The 18,894-nt window shown below is 39.3% G+C and overlaps 2 protein-coding genes across 3 annotated transcripts in view; one reads left to right on the top strand and one right to left on the bottom strand.

Annotated features, from left to right (window-relative positions):
- The first annotated feature begins 28 nt into the window (after positions 1-28).
- Positions 29-13,273, top strand: AP3M1 (adaptor related protein complex 3 subunit mu 1). The gene is made up of 9 exons (XM_060769133.2): positions 29-137; positions 6,231-6,506; positions 7,486-7,657; positions 8,509-8,646; positions 8,835-8,920; positions 9,226-9,359; positions 9,918-10,125; positions 10,527-10,671; positions 12,360-13,273. Exons 2-9 carry the CDS (start codon positions 6,234-6,236, stop codon positions 12,458-12,460), a joined length of 1,257 nt encoding a protein of 418 aa, XP_060625116.2. The 5' UTR covers positions 29-137; positions 6,231-6,233; the 3' UTR covers positions 12,461-13,273.
- Positions 13,274-16,053: 2,780 nt separating this feature from the next.
- The window catches only part of VCL (vinculin), a 101,577-nt gene continuing 98,736 nt past the window's right edge, over positions 16,054-18,894 (bottom strand). For both annotated transcript variants that reach the window (XM_060769136.2, XM_060769137.2), the window contains one exon: positions 16,054-18,475. In XM_060769136.2, coding sequence (XP_060625119.2) covers positions 18,329-18,475 — 147 coding nt within the window. In that variant the 3' untranslated portion in view covers positions 16,054-18,328. The remainder of the gene's footprint in view (positions 18,476-18,894) is intronic.

Raw genomic sequence — 18,894 nt, 5'->3', positions numbered from 1 at the left:
GACTTTCGGCGCAGGCAATTAGCGAGGACGCCCTGCTGGGGCGGGGCGGGGGCCTCGCAGCCATCTTTGGCCAGCGCCACTGCTCTTGCTGCTCTCGCTGCTGTGCTGGCACCGACGCCGCCTCCACCAGCCGAGGGGTGAGTCCTCCAGAGGGGCCGGGGAGGGCGGCCCGGGTAGAGAAGAGGCCCCGCTGCCTCTGGCCATGGCTTCGTGCCGCCCTCCAGGTCCAGGAAAGAAAGACACGCGTCTCTTTGCCAGCCTTCAAGGGGCCTGTGGGTGGGTTCAAGGCTGCCACACAGGGGTGGTGGAATAATACAGTTGGAAGGGACCCCAAGGGCCATCCAGTCCAACCCCCTGCCAGGCAGGGAAAGCACCATCAAAGCAACCCCGACAGGTGGCCAAAAAGAGTGCCACTTTCAGGGCATTCATAGAACCATAGAGTTGGAAGAGATCCCAGAGGCCATCCAGTCCAATCCCTTGCCAGGCAGGGAAAGCACCATCAAAGCAACCCCGACAGATGGCCAAAAAGAGTGCCACTTTCAGGGCATTCATAGAATCATATTGGAAGAGACCCCAAGGGCCATCCAGTCCAACCCCCTGCCAGGCAAGGAAAGCACCATCAAAGCACCCCTGACAGATGGCCAAAAAAAGTGCCACTTTCAGGGCATTCATAGAATCATAAAGTTAGAAGAGACCCCAAGGGCCATCCAGTCCAACAGCCTTTCAGGCAGGAAAAGCACCATCAAAGCAACCCCGACAGCTGGCCAGAAAAGTGCCACTTTCAGAGCATTCATAGAATCATAGAGTTGGAAGAGATCCTAAGAGCCATCCAGTCCAACCCCCTGCCAGGCAAGGAAAGCACCATCAAAGCACCCCTGACAGATGGCCAAAAGGAGTGCCACTGTCAGGGCATTCATAGAATCATAGAGTTGGAAGAGATCCCAAGGGCCATCCAGTCAAACCCCCTGCCTGGCAGGAAAAGCACCATAACAACAACAACAACAACAACTTTATTTATACCTCGCTCCATCTCCCCCATGGGGACTCGGTGTGGCTTACATGAGGCCACGCCCATCAGTACAGTACACACAATATAACACAAAAACATAACAAAACCAGAAAATAAAATACATAAAATGCAAAACCAATATAATAAGCGACACAACAATATAAAATGAAGCATTAAAAACAACATCAAAGCACCCCCGACAGATGGCCATCCTCTATTTAAAACCTTCAAGGAAGGAGCTTTCACCACACTTCGAGGTAGAGAGTTCCACTGTTGAACAAATCTTACAATCAGGAAGTTCTTCCTAACATTCAAGTGGTATCTCCTTTCATGATTTGGTTTGTTTTTTGGGTCAGGGTGACTTGAGAAATGGCAAGTTGCTTCTGGTGTGAGAGAACTGGCCATCTGCAAGGACGTTACCCAGAGGATGCCCAGATGTTTTACCATCATGTGAGAGGCTTCTCTCGTGTCGCCGCATGAGAAGCTGGAACCGATCGACGAGAGCTCACCCTGCTCCCCGGATTTGAACTGCCGACCTTTAGGCCAGCAGTCAGTTTGATTCCTCTTTGTCTGACCCCATCAGGCCCTGCTTTGCTCACAGAGGAGGGCTGGTGCCTTCTGGGTAATAAGACAGGTTTAGTGCTCATCAAGAAAAAGGAGGGGACACTGCTTGGGCAATGCAAGTCTCTTGGGAGCGAAGCAGGGCCTGATGGGGTCAGAGCAAGAGGAACGAAACCTCTAAAGCTTCTACAGGAGCCGATCACCTTGTAAAAGAGGTGGTTGACTTCTGGTCAGAAAAGAATTCATTGATAATTTTATTAAATTACAATTAGTTTGCATGTCATGATAAAAAAATAAGTATATTGCCTTGCCTTATGACTTACAAAGGAAACTATTTAATTTTGCCTTAGTAATGGAACAATAATACTAATGAACAATGCAAGGAAGGAAGAGGAAGGAAACGAGTTAGTGGCCATTTTGTACCTCAAAGAAGTTGGTTTGTCTGTGAAGAATCCATGTAGTTGAAACCTCAGAACCAAAATTTGCTTCCTTATGTGCTGGAAATCTTATTGTAAAACTATTAGAGTTGGACCAGTACTGATTTACCATTGAGTAGTTGATTCACTGGGCTTCATCATTAATAGGCTCTCGCTGTATCATTGTCTTCCAAGGGCAGAGTCTTTCAGTCCGCAAATTACTGTAGAGACCTATGTTGGGTCCACATGGTATTTCATAATAGGAACAAATGTCCAGATGGAAGGCAGTCCCAGCAAGAGTTTTATTGGCACACCTTCCTCTTGGCACATTTCTCCCTTTTGCCCCCACCCCCCATTCATTTTTCCACAAAATCCATAGCACTGTTGGTAACAGCTGACCTCCAGTTAGCATTTTGCTTGAAGACCAGGCTTCCCAGCTGTCGGTTTACTATTGAGCAGTTGATTCACTGGACTTAGACTGGTTGCATCTAGCAATTTGATTGAGACATGTATTTCTGTAATGTGTCATCTAGATCAGTAGATCTAGATGATCTACTGATCTTTGGCCTACAACTCCCAGAAATCCCAGCCAGTTTACTAGCTGTTAGGATTTCTGGGAGTTGAAGGCCAAAACATCTGGGGACCCACAGGCTGAGAACCATTAGTTTAGATAAATTAAACTGAAGGTTGTGTCTGTGTCAGTCTTGTGCCAGATTTAAAAGAGAAAAGGTGGTGTTCATGTGGCCTGCTGTTTTCTCTAAAGCTTTGTAGTCATGATCTTGCTTTAGTCTTGTATACTTTTTGGAAAATCTGTATTGTAATACTTAGAAACAACATATTTTGCTAGTTCTAGAAAACACTTCCTTAAACTATCTATACAGGTAGAAATGGTGATTGAAAGATTGCTATTCAATATTTTTATATAATTCTCTTTAAAAAGAAAAAAGAATCATTGGGAAACAAATGAAGCACATCAAAAGAATTCCTCTGGCATCTGTTTTGATTATTTACTTTTGGTTAAAAGCAGGTGTCAGTGAGACCTAGAAGGCAAGTCAGATCTCATCTGTAGATCAAGATCAGTATAAGTGATTGGACCTAGGAAACTACAGTGACTTTGCATAATGCCCTAAAGCTCTTTTTTTAATATACAAGCCAAACCCTAAAAATTTATGAAAAGCATGTTTATGCCAGATCTGTATTCTCAAGGAAGAAAATAGCCTTTTCCTGTGTTTTACTGTTTCAGGGCTGATTTTGTTTCTTTCCCAAGAAGCTTCTTTGGTTAAACATATTTTAGATGCAAAACTATAACCATGCATTCTTTTTGATGTTCTTGTCCAGTTTGATAGGGGACAGGGAAAAGGTTGTTTTGTATTCCGTGTCAGGGGCGACTTGAGAAACTTCAAGTCGCTTCTAGTGAAAAGGAAGCGCTTCTTAACTTACTGTAACTGTTGTGTGCCTTTGAGGCCTCTCTGACATATGGTGACCCTAAATTAATATAATTTGGCTGTTTGGTCAAGCATTTCAACATTTTTGTTAAAGTCAAGTGAAAAGCACTGTTAAATCACACCAGATTGCCTCTAGCTTCTTTTCTCCATAATATACAGAGGCATTGCAGGCCGTTTCAAAATTTAGACAAGAGAGTTTCCATATAATCACATTTGAAAGGTACAGATCAGGAAACTAGATTACAAACCAGAAGCATTAAATGAATTATCCTGGTATGTTTTAAGAGATATTCTATTGTGTGGAGCATCTGAAATGGATTTAAGTTAATTAGAAGGGTATGTTTAAGTGTGTGTTTCCCAGCACAGTAACAACTATTATTTCTTTGATATTACATGGCTCATTAAAAAGTATAATTTGGCAATTTAAGCAATAAAAGCAAAATATCCTGTGCAGATGTGATATTAGTATAAGTCTGTAGAGTTCTTTTTAGTTAACATCTCTGCCTGACTGTCAAAATCTACTGTATTCAGCTGAAGCCTTTGCCTTCAGGAGACTTCTTTGTACTACAGGATTGTAGCACTATGATTCCACTTCATTTGCCATGGAATCCCTGGGATTTGTAATTTAGAGAGAAGCTTTTAGACTTCTCAGGCAGAGAGCTCCTCTAGTGTCTCTGATCAAACTACAAATCCCACATTCCTTAGGATATAGCCACAGCAATTCAAGGGAAATTACAGTGTTATATGTTTACATCGTGAAAGAGTCCTGAGGTTAAGTTAATGGGATCTTATTTTGAGTATATGAAAGCCAAATTAGTTTGGGCATTGGGAATGTATCTTGATACGTCCAATTTCTTTTTGCCTTGTATTCTAATTATCATCTGAATCATGGTAATATAAGTAGCAGAGATGTATGAACTGGACATACTTTATTTACCTTCCCATACCCTAGAAGTAGAAGACCAGTGTGTTTTTGATGCAGACGCAAGTTATGTTTAACCATAATAATAGTTTTCCCAAAGCCTTTGAGAATATCTAGTCGCAATGGTCCGCAATTGATGGCACTGCACTGCACTTTTGTCCCATGCCCTAGTTCATTAGCTAAAATTTGCATTATCCTATTCCCTGCTCCTGTTTACAGTTGGCTATGTTTTACAACAGTTCTCATCATAAGTTATTAGGTGCTGTTCTGAGCTTAAACTTGCTTTTATATACTATTGGTTTTAACTTGTATTGTATTGTGTGTTTACATTTTGCCATATGTAAGCAGCCCCGAGTCCCTTCGGAGAGATAGAGGCAGTGTACAAAAATAATGGTAGCTGGTGGGTTCCTTGTCATGGGATCAGTGAATCTATCCAAAGTTCTAGTCTAAACATTATAATGGAGGTAATCAACATGTAGTATTATATCCCTGAAATAGTGTCAACACCTGAGAGTCCCTTTAAACTTTGGCCTAAAACCCAAAGAGGATTCAGTTGCTAACTGCTGTGGAGTTGACTTCAACCTGTGGCAGCCCCATGACATCCAACTCACCCTGTCATCAGCAGCTTGTGCAGTTCTTCCAGATTCAGGGCCGTCACTTCCTTGGTTGATTCTATTCACCAGGAATGTTGCCTTCTCAATTTTTTACTGCCTTCTACCTTACCAAAAGTCAAAAATACAAGAGTCTCAGGTGCTCACTTTTCCTCTGAATTTTAGGCTAGCTCTTGGCATCAGTTGCCATTTCCATGTGACACTTGTCAGCTGCTTGCAGTGAGAACCAGCCTTTTCAGAATTGTTTGCAAGTGATCCTTAGGCTTTGTAGCAGAGTCATCCTGCCTCAAAGCTCAGGTATAAGAAGCAAATGTGACTTAGCTTAGTGTTAAAACTGTTATTGCAAATACATCGGTTCCAGAGGGCATCAATATTGTGCCACAACCATTTGAAAACTGTATTCTGCTGGCCAGAATTTGAATGAATTTTGCAAGTATGCAGAAAGACAGAAAATAATATCAAACTAGAGACAATGAAATTAGAATTTTTGAGGGCTTTTAATCAAGAAAAATGATTTTCTATTGATATGTTATTTTGTTGCTATCATCGAGAACGGGAGGTAGGTTTGAAGTTTGTCATTATAAATATTAGCCCCAGCATGTTCTGTGTTTCAGTGTTTGAAAACCCTGAGGCATAATGGAATTTTGGAGAGAAATATAGAAATACTGTAGATTTCAGAACTTCGCAAATATTTTTGTCTGAACTAGCAGGTTATGCAGACTCTTGTCCTGTTAATGTTTTCCCAATCATTTTCCCTAAAGTAGAACACAGACAAAACGTCTTTTCATCGATAATAATTGGTTGTCTCTCTTCCGTTTTTCTCAAAATATGTTTATTGAATGTCTAGTTCCCAATGGCTTTCTGTGCCAATGTTGACCCCTTGAGCATTTTTCCCAATAAGATTCATGTGGTCTGCAGCTCATGCTTATAATTAGGACACTATAATCCCTACTTGTAGATCCAGTTTTAAGTGTTCTTTCAGATAGTCTTTTGCAGGAAAATAACAAACACTTGTACGATGTGGCAGTAATCTTGATGGTTACAGAAACTACTGTGTTCCAGTGCTCTGCCATTGTCCCGCTTTCAAACTGCATCATGTTTGTTATAGTTGTATGCAATATAGATCACTATAGGCTGGTTATTGTAATGCATATTATTTGTTTAAAATCTTGCATTCAAACACGAGTGGGGGAAGTGTAACAGGCATAAAGCTCCACATTGCTTGTTTCCTCTTATTACTAATATCTCGGAATGTCTCTCCAACAGAAAATGATCCACAGCCTGTTTCTCATAAACTGTTCTGGAGATATATTCTTGGAGAAACACTGGAAGAGCGTTGTTGGCCAGTCTGTGTGTGATTATTTCTTTGAAGCTCAGGCGAGAGCAGCCGATGTTGAAAATGTGCCTCCAGTTATCTCCACGCCTCATCACTACCTCATTAGCATCTATCGGGATAAGATATTCTTTGTGTCTGTCATACAGACAGAAGTGCCACCTCTCTTTGTCATTGAATTCCTTCATCGTGTAGCAGATACTTTCCAGGTTTGTCTCTACAGCAGTTTCCTGGGTTGAAAGATTGCTGAGGTCTTATTCACTCAGGTTAGGGAGTGTGCAGTGGATAATCTCATCCATAAAGGGGTTCTTCTGGTGCCCAACCTTATGTACATACAGTTGGCCATCCATATCCATGGTTTTTGTATCCACAGCTTCCATCATCCATGACTTGAAAAAATTCCACCAAAAATAAAATCCAAAAAGCACATCTTGATTTTGCCATTTTGTATAAGGTACACCATTTATGATGCCACTGGATATAATGGAACTTGAACATCCCCTGATTTTGATATTGATGACGGGTCCTAGAACCAAACCCCAACAGATACCAAGGGCCCATTTGGCTCTATGATCTACAATAACTAACATTTAAATAATATATCTTTTTAGTTTTGTTTACTAAATATAAGTTAAGCATATCTCAATTTATGTCATGTTGTACAAAAACTTGCAATTATTGCTTATACTCAATACCCCACAACACTCTGCGTATCCTCACATGCTAATGGTACATGGAAATAAACATTACATGTAGTCATTAACAGTACAGGTGTATAAAAGCAGGCCTTGGTAGTTTTATCTTTAAAAATGTATTAATGTATTTTATATATCAAGTTCTGAAGTGGTAAATAAAATGTTTGGGGTGTGACATTAATTCAGGTAATGGTTTGTGTGAATTTTTGATATGTTGTTCTACCTGCAAGATATATGACATTTCCCTTTGGGAAAGCAATCTCAATGTCAGGAATACACCAAGAATGAAAAAAGTCATCCTTTTGATACTTGATGAAGAATTTGTATGTGATCCAGAAATTTTCCATGATATTTTAAGATATATTTGTTAAGAGTTACTTAATGTATATTAAATTATATAAAGAGGTACTCCCTTCATAAACCTGACCTTTATATGTCTATAAAGCTTTTAACCAGAATAAGGTACCTTCTTTACATTCTCTGGTTGTTGCAGGATTACTTTGGAGAATGTTCCGAGACTGCAATTAAAGACAATGTTGTTATTGTATATGAGCTTCTGGAAGAAATGCTGGACAATGGCTTTCCACTGGCAACGGAATCCAATATCTTAAAAGAGCTCATTAAACCTCCAACGATCCTGCGTTCTGTTGTCAATTCCATTACAGGTATCACGATGGCTTCCAAATGCAACTGTTTCTTTAGTTGTACATACTTGAAGCCAAAGCGTAAAGCTGCTACTTGCTTCTCAAAATTGGTAGTAAGATATGTGAAAGTGAAAAATGCTGATCGTCACAGGGACAGAGAGTTTTAATTTTGTATATGTGATTACTAGTATTTGGAGTTGATGTTGTCTTATGTTTGAGTGGCATCAAATTCTTGCCGATTGCTAGCCACTCTAAGTCCCTCTATGAAGGAGAGAGGGCAGGATATAAAAAAAGTAAATAAAATAAAATAATGTGAAATCTTCTGAACAGGGGCACAGACAGCAAAGCAAACACCACAGGGATGTTAACCCTTCCCTCTGCTACCCAAAGCATACACACACATGTCTGGAGTTGCACTTTAAAATATACTATTCTGGCTTATATACAAATACAATTTAAGAACAAACCCAAAGAACTTATCTGACTTGTAACTTGGGGACTGCCTATTCTGATTCCTCTTCAATGAAACTTACTATTCTGTAAGCATAATTGTACTGTTTTCAGTTGTGCTTAGCATCAGTTTATCTTGGGCAGGCATTAAGATCTACTGGCCTATAACTTCCTAGATTAAAATGGCTTCTGAGAGTACAAGCTACCAAGTGGCCGGAGTTGGGGTGGGGGAGAGAGATATTTCTGGGGGATATTAACCAGTTTCTAAATACTCTTATTTTGTTTGTAAAATATTTCTTTAAAGTCAGCATTCTCTTGCATCCATTCTGATATTTCAGTAAGAAGTGTTTTTTTTAATGATTGGCATCTTGTTAGGAAATTGATTTCTCTCTGGCTTCTCAGACTATTTTTGTATTTCCAAGGCAGCAGTAATGTGGGAGATACCCTTCCAACGGGCCAACTATCGAACATACCGTGGCGAAGAGCGGGGGTAAAATATACGAATAATGAAGCCTACTTCGATGTGATTGAAGAAATAGATGCCATTATAGACAAATCTGGTAAATTACTTTGTGAACTGTCTAAAACACTTACTTTTTTAATATGTGGCCTCATGTTGAAGGCCTTATACATTTAACAATTATGAACCATTACTTTGAACCTGGTCCAATGACATGGACAGCCATTTTCATATCACCTTGTAGTGCTATCTTTAAGATGCCTCATCTCCTCCTCTTCTTTCCAACAGGCTCCACAGTCTTTGCAGAAATCCAGGGTGTCATTGATGCTTGCATCAAGCTTTCAGGGATGCCTGATCTTTCACTATCTTTCATGGTAAACTGAGAAGCTGTAGTTTAACTTTTTATATACTGTTGTGTATTGGAAACTGGATCTCTTTTTAACAGAGGTGCATGCCATGATCTTCACAATATAAAAAAGCATAAGACACTGCTGTACACTCACACCCTAAATTCATGCATATTCCCAACATACCAGTGGATACCATCTAGTTCTAAATGGACCTTAGCTTAGTCTGATTAAAAGAATTTAAAAGGGAAAATATCACAAAAAGTCAAATATTATGAGATCCTACAATATATGATCATGGGAGCAAACATAATATAATTCTCTTCTTGTAGAATCCAAGACTTCTGGATGATGTGAGCTTTCATCCTTGCATCCGGTTCAAGCGCTGGGAGTCAGAAAGAGTGCTCTCCTTCATTCCTCCAGATGGAAACTTCAGATTAATTTCCTATCGAGTTAGTTCACAAAAGTAAGTCTGCTCCTTTGTTCATGCACCTTTTGAAGAAAAACCTGGAATCCCAAAGATCAACATAACCTCTATAGGAGTGGTCTTGTATATCCAAGAAATACATTTATGTATGTGCCTAAAGAAAACCAGTAACAGACAGAGATAATTATAGTAAGCCCTACCCACAGGCTTACAACAAGATGCTTTGCTGTGAAGAATCCATCTTTTCATGAAAGGCTTGTTTGGTAAAGCTCAGCATCCCAAGGCTACCATAAACCCATGTTGTTCTCGGAGCAATCCTGGGAGATGGTCCCCAGGTTTGTCTCTATATTCACAGATGTCAAATGGGGGTGAGGGAGTTGATGGATGTAAGGATCAATTAGCTTTTACTTTCTGCTTCCAACATACTTATGGGTTGAAGAAGAGAACAGACCCAAAAGACTTCCTTTTGTAGTAAAATATGTTTTAAGGAAGAAAAAAAATCATGCTGTCCTGCGAACAGTAGCAATAATGGTCTAATTGCCTCCAAACATTGACTGCATTTAAGTTTTCTGACCTCATTCCCTCATCTTTTTTTAGTTTGGTGGCCATCCCAGTATATGTGAAACATACAATTAGTTTCAAAGAAAATTCATCTACTGGAAGATTTGATGTCACAATTGGACCCAAACAGAACATGGGGAAGACCGTGGAAGGAGTGATTATGACAGTCCATATGCCAAAAGCTGTACTCAATATGAACCTTACAGCCACACAGGGCAGCTACACCTTTGATCCTGTCACTAAAGTAAGTCCTCCTTTGTGTCTCTTCAAGTTCAGTCTATCAAGTGCCTTTCATTTAGACTTGCTCTACTAAATTAAACTCTAGCATCTGAGGACACCTGACTGCGACATCTACTGGGATATTGAGCCATTCTTTTCTAATGAATTATTACTAGAACATGTTCCATCTTTTCTGTGGATGGATGGTGGGCACACATGACAGAACTCTCTCCTCCAGTAGCTACTGGTAGATTTTTCTCTGACTCCTTTTAAAGTTGCCTCTCTTTACAAGCGACACTGTTGTATAAACCTCTCCAATATTTTTCTGTTCACTTTAATAGTGGTGTTCATTGTTGTCCACTGAAATAATCTGAAACACAATCAGTACTATAAAAATAATGGCATGGGCTGCGGCTGTCATTTTAGGTGTTGACATGGGATGTTGGCAAAATCATGCCTCAAAAGCTGCCTAGTCTTAAAGGAACGGTGAATTTGCAGTCTGGAGCTCCCAAACCAGAAGAGAATCCCAGCCTGAATGTCCAGTTTAAGATACAGCAGCTGGCTATTTCAGGTGAGAAGGGCATCCTACTTGGCTGGCATATTATTATTATTATTATTATTATTATTAACTTTATTTGTACCCCGCTAGCATATCCCGAAGGACTCGATGCGGCTTACAAAGGCCAATGCCTCAAAACACAACATAATAATACAACACCTAAAGCAAATTAAAAACAGTTAAAGCATATTAAACAACAAGCAATAAACAATACAACAAAACACTAAAAAAACTGGGCCGGGCCAGAGTAATGGGTACAAGGTTAAAAGTGCTGATGTGACAGGTGATATGTAAGGATTATAGGGTAAGTGCAGTGTGCAGTGTGCGGCAATCTCAATTCTAGTAAAGTGCTTCTGGGACTTGTTGTTGGAGATTCCTATTCTGGAAAGGCACATCGGAACAGCCAGGTCTTCAAGTTCTTTCTAAAGACTGCCAATGTAGGGGCCTGTCTAAGATCTTTGGGGAGGGTGTTCCAGAGTCGGGGGGCCACCATAGAGAGCATAGGCTTCCAGTTGACTGCTTGAATGTGAACCTAGCAAGTTTGGATGAAGGAATGGTGGTAGAGTGTTCATTGAGATGATGAACATTGCTTTCATCATTGAGATGATAAACATTGCTTTTTCATTGGGTTTTCCAAAAACATTGAGGGTTGCAAATCAATGCAAATGGTGGGGTTTTAATACTAGACTATTTTATGTCTCAAAATAATTAACAATAAAAGTAATTTTAGATAGATTTTATATTACAACATAACTGCTCAGAAAACAATTTATTCAGTGACCTTTTCTATAAATCTAGCAGTACAAGAAAATATTCCTTGGTTTACAACCTCTTGTGAGGACTAAGAAGCAAAATTCAGGGCTGGGCTATGCTTTCTATCAAGAAATTGGCTTTCAATGAATTCTGTAGGCAACATTTTTTAAACATTTAATTTGATCCCGTTTTGTCATATTTTTGTCCCAGACATCTTTTTTTAAATCAGGAAATAAAATAGGGTTTGATTTCTGGTTTATGTTCCGGTTAGGTGGAGGAAGTCTCTCTGAGGGCTAAACATGTCAGAGCTGCCACTTTGGGGCGAGGAAGGGTTTTCAAAAATGGGAAGCAGGGGCAGCCTCTGAGGCCTATTCAAACTTGTTTTCATGTTTGGCAGGACTGAGTATGTGACAGGCCTCCTCTAATATTCTTGAACCAGAATTTCCAGCATTCCTCACTTTTGGCTATGCTGCCTGGGTCAGGGCTTCTGAAACGTTTTCCACTTGTGACCCCAGGGTTTATAGGTACATGAAACAATTTTATTGATTAGCCAATTGACCTTATCAAAACGGACAATATAAACACAACATACAGTATACATCTAGTCTGAGTAAAATTATAAATATACAAGTACAGAGAGAAAAAGTGGGGATGGCCAAATGTACCTTAATCTTTAAAGGTATATAAAATAAGTATAAAAATCAGAAGATTTTAATACTTATTTTATGAAACATTGGTCTAAGAGACTAATTGGCCTCTTCTAACACTGAAGTGAGTGTTTAAAAAGTAGTCGGTGATAAAGAGGGAATTATTGATTGGCCTGAACTTCATTTGCATGTTGGAACTGATTCCTCCATGACAGTACCTGTCCAGAATTGTAAACTATGTTGCCTGTTGAATTCTTGATTTGAGATGGGTGTGTTCATCTGCTTTCTTTCTCATTTCAGGTTTAAAAGTAAATCGCCTAGACATGTATGGAGAAAAATACAAACCATTTAAAGGTGTCAAATACATCACAAAAGCAGGAAAGTTTCAAGTGCGAACATGAAACTTAAGATTTCTGCCTTCCTGGCAGATAAACATTGCGTTTATATGTTTTTTTCCATTTGAGGGAGAAATTATGTTGAAGACTTAAAATACTTAAATGCCAACAGTTCCTCTGATTACACTCATTCCCATGCACCATGGCTCTTCAAACTAAATCATAGTTTAATACGTCTTTTTATATGTGGCTTTGAAATAGAAATAGAATAATTTTCTGTAAATCGTTTCCTTTTGGTGGACCCCTTGGTTCATGAATTGTAACTCCAACCTGGGACTGTCCAAAACCAGCTAACACCAGATACTGCCAAGGAAATTACCAAAGCACAAGAAGAATGCAGGAACTTCTGAACAGAGAGCAGACCCTATTTTGAACAGAAGAGAGCTGATGTGATGACTTAAGTTGGTTAGAAATTGCTGTTATTCTTCTATAATATTTCTTCAAGGCCTACTAGGAAAGGAGAGGATGGAGTCTTTTCCAGTCATGTGGAAAACGTATCTTCAATGGCACAAAGAAGGCTTTACCTGCAATGTTTACAACTTTTCAGTCAAAACAATTTGCCTTATCAGCGTATGAATTCAGCAGACAATCTGTAGCCGATCCTAGATTCCCTATAACTTGCTTTTCTTTGAAGGTGACAAATGTATGGAAATGAAGTCTTTGCACAGTTTAACAGGTACCACCACTCTGAAAGTGTCTTTCCACTTTGTCCTGTTGTTTGTGCCATGCATACCTCAAGTGTAGCTCACAGTAGGCAACAAACTTTATTTCAAGGTTGTATTGCTTATTTGTAATGAAATAAAAGGGAACTCAGAAGTATCATCTTGTCATTTAATTACTTCTTGGTTGTCAGGGCCCATCAATATGCAAGCAGTCCCCAAGTTACAAACATCTGACTTAGAAATGACTCCTTAACTATTTCTGAGGGAGGTGAGAAAACAGGAAATTAGAGAAATCTATCTCTTGGAAGGGAAATTCACTCATGGAAGTGATATCATGGGGAAAAGGTGTCTCCCCTGAAGATTTATCGCCAAGCCTTGTTTCCACAACAAGCCAAATTTTTCAAAATCCAGTTCTCACAGGGGCAGAAAGTGAGGTGAAAACTTCTGACCGGGGCACAGCAAAACAAACATTACAGTAGTTAACCCTTCCCTATCCAAAGCTTTAAAAATGTATATGGCTGGAGTTATACTTAAAAATGTTGTTCAGACTTGCATAAAAATTCAGTTTAAGAACAAAACTGCAGAACATATCTTGGTCTTAACTTGGGCACTGCCTGTATAGAAATTACTAAACAGTTGTACATGAATGTTTACTTTGTGGTTATGTACTTACAATGGCAACTTCTTTGGCAACTGAACCAGTAGTATAGAAAAACCCGGCAGAACATTGAATATGGTCTCATAAAAAAAGATGTTGAGTCTTTACAAAGAAATGGCAAGCTAGCTTTTGTCTATCGGGAGAAGCCAAAGCAGTGGTAATTAACTGTTCTGAATAGTAATTGTAGAGTTAGAAAAAAAGTATTTTTACAAGCGATGCAGCTACAAATTAATTATAATGTACAAGACATGAATAAAACAATAGGAAAATGTAATTAATTTACTCCCATTGTGGAGATTTCATGATTTTAAATATGAATATGAATGTTCATATTGAATTCAGCACTAAACTATTGTACTTTTAATATAGAGATGGCCATCTGTATCCATGGAATCTGCATGATGTGAAAATATTTCACTAAATTTCAACCGGCAAACCTTGATTTTTGCCATTTTATATAAGGCAACCATTTTAGTATACTATTACATATAATGGGACTTGAGCACCCACTGATTTTGATACTCACAAGGGGTCCTAGAACCAACCCCAGAGGATACTGAGGGCCTGCAGTACAGGACCCTCCACATCTGCAGGAGGTTAGGGGGAAAAATAACCCTAACCACCAGAAATAATATCTTAATTTTTTTTAAGTGCCTATAATAGCTGAGTTGCTGGACCTGACTGTACAAGTTCACTCATGCACTCAAGAGGAAGGAAATGGGAAAGAGGGCTGCATGCCTCTGTAGCAGATGGGATGGGGACACTACCGTAAAAGTAGCTACTGTAACCCCTTGCCACTCCCATTGCTTTCATCTTGTTACTCCCATTTCACCTGCCCTGGCTCTTTCCCTTCCCTGCTCTTTCCATCCACCCGCCACTCTCCCATCCCATTCCTTCCCCTGTGCATGCAAGGAAATGCACATGTGCATTATGGTGCCGTAAAATTACCCACTTAAGCGGTACCTAATTTACCTACTCATAGCTGTTTTTGAACTCCTTAGGTGGACAGTGAGCTGGACTGAAGTTCTGGCACTCACCCTGACCCAGGCTTCAAATGGCCAACCTTTCTATTGGTAAGGTTTATTGCAGCTGGTGATTAACCAGCTGTGCTAAAGCTGCTATGTAACATGTTTTTTTGTTCCTGGGCTATAAAAGTAATTTCCTAATTGGTTCTATAAACAAAAACATGGAAAAAGTTTATTAAACTGCAAAAACTTCTTTTTGTGGGACATTTTGCAGCACATTCTGCTATAGCTTTTCAATGAATATCTCACAGTCTCTCAACCAATTCAGCAGTTTGTGGCAGTAACAAAAATGAAGTTTCTGGAGTATAACAATTACTTTCAAAGTAAGTACCATACAATTAAGCAGGAATAATACTTTCAGACCAGGAACAGCTCCCTCCCCCCCCCCCCGAATTTTGTTACATAGTTACTATAGTCTTCCCTGCACATTTGTGGGATTAACCTTCACAAATTTGATTATTTGTGGATTATTCACAGCTGACCCATCTCATTTTTATAACACTGGTGTCCATCTTGAGCTGTGTTTACTTAGGTCAGACTTCGTCAATAGCCAAATCTTTCATCACTGGGAGAAAATCAAACGAGCAGGTTGACTGGGCCATAGTTGCATATATATTCCCTTGTTTTACTTACTGGGGTGGGCAGTGGATGGGGTGGGTGCATTCTGCTTTGAATCTCCTTTGTGGTGAAAAAAAGGGGTTTAAATATAATAATTCCCTTGATCACTCAGGTAGGCGACAGCACCCCCCTGTGGCCGGAATTGAGAACAACCTCCAGGATGCTGAAGTTGGGAAAATGACTATATATATACACACCTCTATCTGTTGTCTGTCCTAGCTGTTTAATGGCATTTAATATTTGTTGCATTTGTGTTCTGTGATCAGTCCTGAGTCCCCTTCGGGGTGAGAAGGGCAGAATATAAATACTGTAAATAAATAAATAAATAAATAAAGTAATAAATAAAGTAATAAATCAGTAAGCCACTACCTCCATGGTAACATAATATTATCTAAAAATTATTAGTTATTAAACCTGTTACATTTGTCACTTTAAACAACTACAAAGTGTGTCTTTGTGTGTGTATGTGTGTGTGTAGGCAGATTTTTTTTCACATCTACAGTTTGACAGTTTACGTTCCAGGTGATGGACTGCAAATAGTCTATGTATCCCTGTTATAGAATGCAAGCATGTAGGTACAAAGGAATACAAGTCAATATATCAATTTGAACACTGAAAGCACTGCACTGCATGACCTTTTTTATACAAATGCATTTTTATTTTGTTTAAACAGAACAAAGGTTGAAAATATTAGCATATAGAACAAAATTCTGGTTTATAAACAAAGGTATTTAGTGGCAAAATGCTACTGACATTCAAGTTTGATTCATCTTAGGCCTGATGGACAAGAGTGTTGAGGAAAGTATAAATTGCATAAGGTGTAAAGGATATTAACTTCTATAAAAGATCTTTCAGCATAGCAAACATTCTGAAGAAATATCCAAGGCAAACATGATTCCAAGCTTTCCTTCAAACATTCCTTAACAAATAAAAGTCTTTGGTATATATAAACCATCATGTAATTAAAGGCATCAGTAATATTGCATTAATACGAAATCAAGCTATTAAATGGTGGTGACTTTAAAAGCTCACAATGAAAGGCTGAAGTGATAAAAGACATTCCAGAAGAGCTAAAAGTCCTCTAGAGTATAGAGTAGAAATGGCCATCCAAGTGTTACTGGACGTCTCTACCGGACTCCGTCTCTCACCATTAACTAATAAGTTTAGGACTGAGAAGCGTAGCAGTCCACAACATTTGGATGGCCTTCTCTACCCTGCTCTAGACTTCCCTCTTCCTACTGAATTCATGTAAACCAAGCAAAAGGCAACTCATCTGGGGTAAGGCTCCAATATTCCCTTTCAACTTCTAGTTGTGACCACTTATTGCCAGAAATTAAATGACTATTCTGAGTACCATACAGTCAACAATCACTAGGCACATGTAGTCAGGAAATGATGAACAAGCAAGCTACTTGTTCGTGGCAGTAGGAAGAGATGGTATTAAAAAGTAAATATCTATAATTTGAGTTTCAAAATTGCACCAGAAAAGGAGGAACAGCAGGAAAGTGTAAAAACCAGTGCTATAGCCCTTTCACGAACCTAGAGAGCACGTATATAGACTGTCCTGAATATGATTTGTTGCACTGTAGCATAGCTTCAGTACTTGGATTGATTTGCAAATCCAAAGCAAAATTAAAGGCTCGCACTGGAGCATCTGCGCAAGACAAATGTGCTCGTTCTTTAGTGTTACTATAGCTCATGTGGGAGATATTTCCCTAAATTCTTTGCGCTGTGCAAATGCAAACGCCAACTCCTTGTCGGTTAGTCCTAAAATATGCTAAAATAAAGCCATGCTATTTAGCAGTAAACAATTTTCCGAGTTCCAGTACTCCTGCTGTGATTAACAGACAACTCGTCCATATGGCAGGAATTGAATTTATGAAGCACAATACCAAGTGTGTAAAGCTTGTGTTTCAATTGTTTACTGTGAGGTGTGTGAAGCCGGAAGTGAGAAATATTTCTGAAGCACCATGATAAATGTTCTACATCGTACCTCCAATGGCTCCCCCGCTATGGCTATCGGCTGGAAGAAATCACTAGTTGAAAAAAGAATGTGACATTACAAAAACAAAATTTCTTGAACAGTAGGAACAATCAGAAGGAGAGGGAGGGCAAGCAAGAGACAGTCTGGCTTGTGGAAAGAAGCCCGAGCATTCAGAGATTCTTTTCTCTTGGCTGTCTGCTCCTCAACAAAGTCAAGTCCAGAGGAACACTCTCTTCTCTAGCAAATAAATAGCCTCAAAAATCATGACTGATCAATTCCATCACCATGAAGGTGCTGATTTGGGAAATGTATTCCCCCAATGCTAGTGTTTAAAGGGTTGCTACTGAATGGAAAAAATGTGTACCAACTGCTTTAGAGCCAAGCCAGTCTTCCTACTACCATAGGAAAGGCTTTGGAAATTAGCAACACCACTTTGTTTTAAGCAAAAGGAGTGGGAAATGGAAATTCTGAACTATTTGTTTTCTGATTGTCCCTCACATTTATCAGCTAAGCAAATTAACAGTGTCCCAGCGTTTCAAATCATGATAAAGTGAAAACTTCATATATTGCCTCACATAGAAACCACTGGGACATAACAGTGCATATAATGTGGATGGGGGCCGAGATCGTTGTGTTTCTGAAAACACAGGTATCAAAAACCCTCCAAAGCGAGACAGAGATAACAAGTAGTCATTTTTGGACACTATGGCGATGTTAGATATCAAAGGTAGCTCAGCAAGCTGTTAAAAGCCCTTAAAATGGGCCTCCTGGAGCCTCGTTTTAATCTCTGCAGCACCTTTTTGGCTGTTTACAAAATTCTCTTTGTTTCACAAAAAGGACTCTGTGTGTATGTATATATATATGTATATATATGCATGTGTGTATGTATGTATAAAAAAAGACACTGCTTTGAGGAAGGGCAATTCTCTACTGGTACCATGGTGTTTTCCTGACCCAGCGTAGAGTGAATCCAGCATCTGTTCTAATCTTAATAGAGGCAGCCTCCGCTTCTCGAACTGTCTCCTTGACGGACTGCATCAGGTTCTGGGCATTGTGAACCAGCATCTCAGTGGCCTGCAAGACACAGACATAGAAAAGAGAGTGCGGTATTAACATGTGCTTTTAGAGGAGCATCACAGTCCTTTTCAGATGGCATGCCACTTAACAGAAAAGTATTCATTGTTCGTCTGTTGAGTAAAGCAACAAGCAAAAAGGCTGTGAATTGTAGCAGGACTATTCCAATACCCCAGCAGCAGGAGATACCTAACCTTCTACTATGAGACTGCATTTAAGTACAGATGCTTCAACAGCATTAATTCAACAAATATGGTTACAAGGTCAAAACAATTTAAAATAATAATAATAATAATAATAATAATAATAATAATAATTGAAAAGTCAACGACAGATCCCAAATGTAGACTCTGCAAGGAAACAGATGAAACAATAGATCACATCTCAGCTGCTGCACGAAGATCGCGCAGACAGACTAC

This window comes from Anolis sagrei, chromosome 3 (genome assembly GCF_037176765.1).
Source record: "Anolis sagrei isolate rAnoSag1 chromosome 3, rAnoSag1.mat, whole genome shotgun sequence".
NCBI classification, from domain to species: domain Eukaryota; kingdom Metazoa; phylum Chordata; class Lepidosauria; order Squamata; family Dactyloidae; genus Anolis; species Anolis sagrei.
Note: the sequence above shows the minus strand (reverse complement) of the source record. Positions and strands in the feature narration are given on the sequence as shown.